The following is an 8,379-nucleotide window of genomic DNA, read 5'->3' as shown; positions in this document are numbered from 1 at the left end:
GCTCTTTAACCAGCCCCGCCCCCTCTGCGAGATCTGACCAATCACGAAGCGCGGTGTGCGCCGCCGGGCCAATGGCAGGGCTTCCCTTCTCTCGAACGGGCCAATCGCCAACTCCGCCGCGGCACGAATTCAAAGAAAGCCCGCCCCCGCCGCGCTCGCGCTGCGCCGGGCCGTCACGTGTGGCCGGCGGGCCCGGGCGTGCGCGGGGCGTTCCGGTTCCGGGCGCGGCGGGGTCGCCATGGCGAGCAACGCCGCCGGCCTGAACGCCGTGAGGGAGACCATGGACGGTGCGTGACAGCCGCGGGGCAGGGACGCGCAGGCGGCGAGGGAGAGGGAGCGCCTGGCCCCGCCGTGGGCCGTGCTGGCGGGCGCCTCTCCGTGGGACGAGGGGCGCGGGTTGCGGCTGCCGAAAGATGCGGCGCGTAGCAGTTCTTGTTTTACTTCGTGTCACTTTGTGAAACGGTTCAAGCCCCGCAGAGCGAGTGTCTTTGGACCTGACGGAGCTTTGAATACTGGGGGTTTTTTAGTATGTATATGTATTTGCTCTTGTTTCTCGTTATTTGTAGCGGTTTATGTAAATGCCGTGACCTGGCTCAGTGCATCTTAGATTTAAGCCAGGGCGCTGGAAGTGCGCAGGAGAGAAAGAAAGGACCGGCCCCGTGACGCTGTCAGCGGCAGCACCCGGACTGATCTGACCCCGATACTTTGTTCTTGTTCGTGACCCATGTCTGAAAACCAAAATAAACTGCAAAACAAACAAACAAACAAAAACAAAAACACCACAACCCGAACTGCAATATAGTGAAAAGGCTTTGAGGACAGTAGTCAGGGTTACGGAACTAAAATAGATTCTGATATGGAAAAAAACCCCAACACCCAAACCCTGGTAGTGTTGTGGGATGGGGAGTGAGAGAATGGATACTGGGAAATACTTTGGAGACTGATAAGCCATGAGAAATGTGAGCAGGGGAGTGAAGTTCAGGTGCTTGCTTTCAGACTGACTACGAGGAATCAAAGCTGGCATGTTTTGGAGTTGTTTCTCAGTGTAGTGTGAAACTCTAGAATTCCACAGAATGCCTATAACCAAGAGCTTATATGCAGGGTGGAAAGCAGCCAGGCAAGTCTGTTGAGGTTTGTTAAATGGGAAGCCTTTCTCTGAAAATGCCCTAGTGAGGGAGTAGAGGCTAGGCTATGTTCAAGGGATTGCGCTATGAATTTGTTATTTTCTCAGCTTCTTCCCTTCTCTTGGAGTTAAGGCTGCTGTTACAAAAGGGGGTTTTGGTACAGACTTTCATAAGTTGAGCTGGTGTAAAAATTAGCATTTCAGCCGCTGATCTCCATGCTCTGACCTGCTGCTGGAGGCATGGCAGGACTAGCAGGATCATTGTGGCTCCTCTGATGCTGCAAGAGGGTAAAACCATTTTGTGCAGATAGAGACTTCTTTGGGAAGGACAAAGAATCTAAGTTCTGGTGACTGTACTTGACGACTTCCCTCTTTCCATTTCTGCAGGAATGATTTAGACAGCAGAGACAACAGGCAGATTTAAAGACAAAGTAATGCTTTTGGGAGCAGCTAGGGAAAGTATACTAATCTTCAGATTTAGGAACCCAGGCTTCCTGTGTAACTATGTATATATTTTATTTAGGACAGATACAGGCATTTAGCAGTTGTTGTCTGCAAAGTTGTTAAGAGTTCAGAATTGTTGTGGAGAAACTGCTGCATCTCTCTGCCAAAGACACTGCCTCGACACCTAAAGATTAGAAAGGACTTCATCAGTAACCGGAGTCCAAAAGCAGAGTGTTCTTATAGCTACCTTTTACCAAATTGGCAGGCAGGTTGTTTGTTGAATACTTCACTTATTGTTTTTACTTTTTCAAAACCCATTATCCATTATTAAATTTCCTGAACGAGGAAAGCATGGTGTTTATGTTAGAAGCTGTAATTTTTAGCTTTTTCTGGAAAGTTGAACATAAATATTTTTGAAGTTCAAACAGCAATGGATATCTGCCATGTTCACACTGTAGAAGTACTGTAAAATCTAAATTTTGATGAAGAATAATCTTGATCATTGAAATTTCATAGTCTGTAGGCACTAAAGTGCTTTCATTTTTTTTTTCCTGTTGCAGTTCTCTTTGAGATTTCAAGAATATTAAATACTGGCTTGGATATGGAGACACTGTCTATTTGTGTGCGGCTTTGTGAACAAGGGATAAATCCAGAAGCATTATCTTCTGTTATTAAAGAACTGCGTAAGGCTACAGAAGCTCTAAAGGTAATGTTCTAATTTTAAAAGCTTATGAATTTGTTTTTAAGAGTCAGATGTACATGCAACTTGCTGTGCTTCACTTTGTAAATTGTACTTTGATATGTCTCATTTTTAAATCAAGGAAATTAACTGTTCAATAGAGGGGCCAAGGAATACAACTGAATTCACCATTCAGGAAAAACAGGAAATGGTACAAATAACATGTTTCATAGAAATAAAATAATTAGACTGCCTCTTCTGAAGAAAAAAAAAACCACACAACCAAAACTCACGAATTTTTATTATAGTCACCATTTGTCTCCTTACCTGCACAATACCACAAATAGTTTTCTCCTTTAACCAGTATCACCTCCTTTCTACAACCTCAGATCTAACAGTATGCAGGACTACTTGTAAACAGGTACATGCAGCTTGTTAACATTAAGATAATGTATTGCTTTTACCTCCTTAAACTGTGGTTTGAACTTTTCCAAAGACCAGAAAGAGGGGATTTCGTGGTGTGTGTATATATAGGGATTTTCATATATGTGTATTTATCTGTTTAACTAATAGAGGGTAAAAATAGAGGATTTTTTGAAAAAAAATTGCACTTGCCTTTTGAAGGATTCTCATTCTTTACTCTCTACCTAAACATCACAGTTAGGGGTTTTTACTACTGCATCTTATATTTGGGTATTTTTGAGTCGTGAAACAGGAAATCTGTATCTTGCTTCTATTCTGGAAGACTGCATAATTTTGTTTTAACATTTTTCTGTGCTTGTGCATATTTTGTATTTGTGTCTATGCTTACATGTGTGCTTTCATATGCATTTAACTGTGTATATAAATAATTGAGGGCTGTTTTACTTCTTCCGTTGCTTTCACTGGTTTCCCATTCCTGTTGCTCTCCTTTGCCTGTTTGTCCCATAACTGATGTAAAACATCAGTCTTCAACAACTCTGCCTTGTTGACTGGAGTCATTAAAAAAATTATATTAAACAATTATAAGTAATTAAAACACTAATATTCTCAATGAAATGATTGGTAGTGTGATTTATGCAGCTATGATTAGCATCATTCTTCTGAGTTTTTTGTCAATAACTAATCTGTATGGATGGGGTAATAATTACTGTAAATTATATAAAATAAACTCCAAAGGTAACTATATTTATGCATTTGAGCCTTTCTTGAAAGTATTAGGGTAAAATGTACAAGATGAAAGCTGCTCACATACAGGATGTAACACAAGCAAACAGCAGTGGCTCTTTTAGTAAAGGGTAATGGCAGTTGACGGCATTATGTTTTTAGAAAATAGCAGTGTTCATTAGAAAAAATTTCCTAAGTAGTTTTTTCGTTGGTTTTTTTAGACCCTTAGGTTGTCTAGATACATTTAGAAAGTTACAAAAAAAGAATAAACTTAATCTACATGATACCCCTTTTGGTGACTTGGAATAATTTTTTTTCTGTTTCTAGGCCGCTGAAAATATGACAGGCTGACATGGGAGATCTCTGCATGAGAAGAATGCCAAGTTAAACTTACCAAGAGCTCTGAAGATCCCCACTATTAAGAAAAAAAGAATGAAATAAGTGTATGCCAAGGTTTTGGAGTACTTCTGTAATACTTTTCAAAAGAATGGTGTATTTAATAGCTTTGAAAAGCCTTTAAAAAGTTCACCAGTAATATTATTACTTGGTATTTTTGTGAACTGTTTGTGAGTGTAGTGCAATTGCTCTTCTTTGGCATCCTGTACATCTAAAATCATGCCAGATATTGTACATTTGTTGAATTTACTAGTGTGTACCAACAAATCTAGTTAAAATATGAGTGTAGCTTTGATAATGCATCCTTTAGAAGTGGTAATATATCATAGGTTTTATATTTTGCTTTGATGAAAAACTACATGTGCAATTTTAGTCTCGCCTTATGGTCCAGATAGGAATGGAGCCCATAATGACTTTATTTTAGAGTAAGGGCAGTAACTTAAGTCTCAAGCTGAAAGTAATAAATAAAGCATTTTTAATAATGTAAGTAATGAATTGTGCTTTCAATTTCAATTCAAATTGCTGGGAAAAGTGTTTAAGTCAGATAACAAAAGTTCTTCGGCTATCCATGTAGATATGTATGTAAATTTAAATTCTAGATGACGTGGAATGTTTCACGGAGAGCAGATGCTACATTTGTTAACACCTGTTCTGACTGCAGGATCTAAAAATATTAAGGCTCTATTGTTACTGCAATACAATAGGCAGTGCATACATGAGAAGCATCTGATTTGGTTGATGAGTATCAGTAAGTCCTAAACAGCTGCTTGGTACAGGAATGGTTTCTCATTTAGCACTGGAAACCTTCACTGATGCCAAAACAAGTGTTAATGTCCAGTAAGTATCTGTGCACCCGGGTATTCTGTTTCGTAAGAAGATGGTTTCTTGTGTGTTCTTCATCTGCTGCTGTGTAAGTTTTGGGTTTTTTCAAAAAAAAGGTTTTTTGATCTTTTTGTTGTACTGTTTTCAGAGTGTAGCGCTAATGGGACCTAAAGCAACTTGCAAGGTTAACAGGGCAAAGTACATTTGGAAATGAACCTGGAACCTTAGTTAAGTCAAAAGTTATATTTCTGCAGAGGTAAAAAGTTCTTTTTACTTGAAGAGTTTACATCCTATGCACTCCAGATCATAGCTCTATAAAAAGCAGTAAAGGAGGCTAAGTACATTATATTGCTGACAAAAAGAATAGAAAAATATTTTATTGCACTGAATCACCTTTATTTTCAGTTAGCCTGGCCAAAATGTCATTCCAGGAAGATGCTGTAAGTAACCAAACCAGGGAATTTTTGTGATTTCATTTTGCACACTCATAGCATCAATTTACAAAGAACTTTAAATGCTCATAACCTGAATGTTGAGTGTATGAAAAGATACCAACAATGAAATTTATCTTAGGAAATCTGAAAATTCAGTAAAATATGAAAAGTCCAAGTCAGATTGCACAAATGAGCAATTAGCTCTCTTACTTAATATTCTCTAGACTCAGTACTACACGTCAGAAATGAGGAAAGACTTGGGGAGCATTCTTGCTGATCTCAGGAGTTATATCTCAGTCTGTGCAATTTCCCTTGTGTAACTTAAATTCTGAAAATTTTCTGTAAACTATACCAAATGTACCCAAAATAATAATGAAACTTTATTAGAATATATGTTTCTGCTGCTGCATGTCCTTTTCCTCCACAGCCAAATCTTTGGGTAATACAGGAAGTCTGATGAGTTCCCTTGAACATCACTCTGTTGATTAGCTTTATGTATTTCCGGGGTTTTTTTCTAACTTGGTAGCTTGATTTTGGTTTGGATTCAATGTCCTTGAAAGGCTTAAAACCAACTTGCAACTGCAACATGACAATTTGTACATAATTTAGAAAATTGTGTATAATTCTGGAACTGTCCAGTAAATTGCACCTACCATTTCATCATTGGTACGCTTACAGCTTCTATGCATTTAGACATTTTCTGATAAACCATTTGTCCAGCAGAATTACAGAGGAGGAGCATGTCTTTGACATTCAAACCCCCAGTTTGATGTCTATAAAAGTGCATTATTTTCATTATTACATGGAAATAAATGGTGACATTGGTTACTTAATGTACTAAAGGAGAACATGTATTTTATTAATGTGTAAGAGAACTCGTGACTGCTTTTGGTTTTGGGTACCATCCATAACAAATACAATGAATATATATTTTTTTCTTCTTCCTGGTGAGAAATAAAAAAGAAAATCCCTCTAGTAGGGAGTTTCATACTGGAAATATTTGTGCTGCAAGGTAAGTCTGTCGCTTTAATAGCATCCCCACTATATGAACATGTGTGCTGACGTTTGGCACTGATGACTGAGAAGTCTTGGGTGCATTTGTAAGACACATCACCTTCTACTGCATTTAACCAAGAAGCTGAGCAAACAGCACATGCTTTTCCTTCCTTACTTACGTGCTCTTGGAACTCTAGAGAATGTAAATACAGGAATATCTTTCCAGGTCCTGACCAAAGCTGTTTTTTCAAACACAATAGCTTCTTTTGTAATCAAAGGCAGCTGCTTGAGGAACAATAAGAACAATATAAGTGCATTTGGTTGCTTTTCTTCTGTGTTCTCCTGGCTTCTAAATGTCATCTATTCCAGGCTTTCCTGAACATCATACGGTTTGTCTATTTAATAATTTTCAATGCTATTTTTTCCAGTAGTTGTCTAGTTTCCTTTGGACTATATATGCTTCCTGAATAATGGCAGCCTGTATCAATTGATATCTGTTGCATAAAGAATTTCCACTTCTTGTTCATTTTGAGCCTGATTTTCACTAGTTTTATGTCTCTTGCACAGTAAACTTTTATGTACCATGCCATGTTCTGCAGATATGTGTCACCTTTAAACTTTGTATTCTAAACTGAAATTCATTAGCATTTGAGTGACCAAAAGTGTGGAATAGTTTATGTATTTACTGTCCTTTGAAACTTTTATGGGTCTTATATATTATTTTCTGAGAAGGGAACCAAAACTGCACACATTAGCCATGCAGCTAAGTACTGGCCTGCTTGATTAGTTTCTTGTTCTTTATTCCTTTTATAGTACTTCCTAATATTTGACTTGCTTTTTAAATTTGATCTGGATGCTGAGCTATTCTCATGGCATCATCTATGCTAACTGCAAGATCCCGCTCTTCAGTAGAGTGATAAGTTCAGAGGTTATTTTTTCATATGTGGAAACTATGATTATTTATGTCCATGTGCATTATTTATTTGTTTGTGCTGAGTTGTGTCTGACACTTTTTCCTAATCAATCTTCCATGTGTTTCTCCAGTTCATCACAATTTGCTGGTAGCCGTGCTGGCACCACTAATTTTATCATTGGGAACTTTTGTTGCTTTATCCATTTTTTGAGGTTAATTATAAGCAAGCCATGCAGCACACAATGTATCAAAGAGTGCAAAGGACAACTGTTGACCTTGGGCAGGAGCTGACCATTTATTTTCATTCCTTTTCAGTGATAGTGAGTAAAATGCATCATTCTTACACCCCATGTCTTCAGTGTCACATACAGCAACTCTCACGGTGAGATTTTAAGCGCAGTTGTGAATCCAGCCCTGCAGAGAGCATGGCTTGTTTGATAACTATCAGGATCCCCAGTGTTCTTTCCCACCTGCTGCTCACTAGGTGAGAAAATAACTGGTTCAATCCTAGATTTGCTTTTTATTCAATCAACTAGTTCCTTCTGAGTTTGTGTGCTGTTGCAGGCACACTTCATTATTGCAGGGACTGCTCCCAGCAGGCTGCATACCAGAGCCTTCTGTTCTTCCCCAGCACTTTCCACTTTCAAACATCCCATCTGCTTGTACATGCTCATAATTTCATGCTGTAGGAACACTGCGGTCCTTATTGTTTGAATATACTTTAAATTAAAAGGCACAAAAAATGATAATGACCTAAGACTCAGCAGTGATCCATGATGTAGCAACCTTTAAAGAGAACTAATGCTGAACAGAGGAGTTTTACATTACTATGTGTGATCTGAGCTAGGGACTTTGGCAGGTTACTTTGAAGATTCAGCTCTTGAGTCACAAATATTACTGTTTTAATTAAAGTTTGAAAACAGAGTTTCAAAGAATGAAAGGTATGCCAAAGTAATTTCAACCTTTAGAACGATTGAGGGCAAGGACAGAGAGTCGCAGACCAGTTACCTCACGTAGCAGTGAACATCCGACAGGTACATTTGGGTTTTTATCAGCAAAGAATGAAAGATAAAAAAAGTCAAATTATGAGACAGAATGAGAGGAAATGTCTATTACAGAATGGTTATTTACAGAAAATAGCTTCATCAAGTAGAAATAGTAAAGTAAAACCATAGTGCTGTCTATTTATTGCTTCCAGACCCACTGTTTATACTTCAAGAAAACATGAAGATAATTTATATAAAGCCATAGAACTCTTTTGGGATGGGAGAGCAAGCCTGGAGAGGTCTCAAAGCAGTCAGGGGGTGTGCAGGCTATCAAAGAGAAGTTGAGGCGAGACAAAATGACCCTGGTTGAGCCCTTGAACATAAAGGAAGTCTTGTGGGTGCGTTTTTTTAACCTCACAGAGAAAATCAGATTCAGTAGA

The 8,379-nt window shown here is 38.7% G+C and overlaps 1 protein-coding gene across 1 annotated transcript; it reads left to right on the top strand.

Moving 5' to 3' along the window:
• Positions 1-126: 126 nt before the first annotated feature.
• On the top strand, positions 127-4,275 carry MZT1 (mitotic spindle organizing protein 1). The gene is made up of 3 exons (XM_040057139.2): positions 127-287; positions 2,128-2,273; positions 3,720-4,275. Exons 1-3 carry the CDS (start codon positions 239-241, stop codon positions 3,741-3,743), a joined length of 219 nt encoding a protein of 72 aa, XP_039913073.1. The 5' UTR covers positions 127-238; the 3' UTR covers positions 3,744-4,275.
• Positions 4,276-8,379: the final 4,104 nt, after the last annotated feature.

This window comes from Hirundo rustica, chromosome 2 (assembly GCF_015227805.2).
Source record: "Hirundo rustica isolate bHirRus1 chromosome 2, bHirRus1.pri.v3, whole genome shotgun sequence".
Taxonomy (NCBI): domain Eukaryota; kingdom Metazoa; phylum Chordata; class Aves; order Passeriformes; family Hirundinidae; genus Hirundo; species Hirundo rustica.
This window is presented reverse-complemented; position numbering and strand designations above follow the sequence as displayed.

Bases quoted from the DNA above. Each gene is read 5' to 3' on its own strand.
- MZT1 (XM_040057139.2), top strand. From the start codon at position 239: ATGGCGAGCAACGCCGCCGGCCTGAACGCCGTGAGGGAGACCATGGAC. The intron at 288-2,127 runs GTGCGTGACAGC...TTCCTGTTGCAG, and splicing joins CGTGAGGGAGACCATGGACG to TTCTCTTTGAGATTTCAAGA. The intron at 2,274-3,719 runs GTAATGTTCTAA...TTCTGTTTCTAG, and splicing joins AGGCTACAGAAGCTCTAAAG to GCCGCTGAAAATATGACAGG.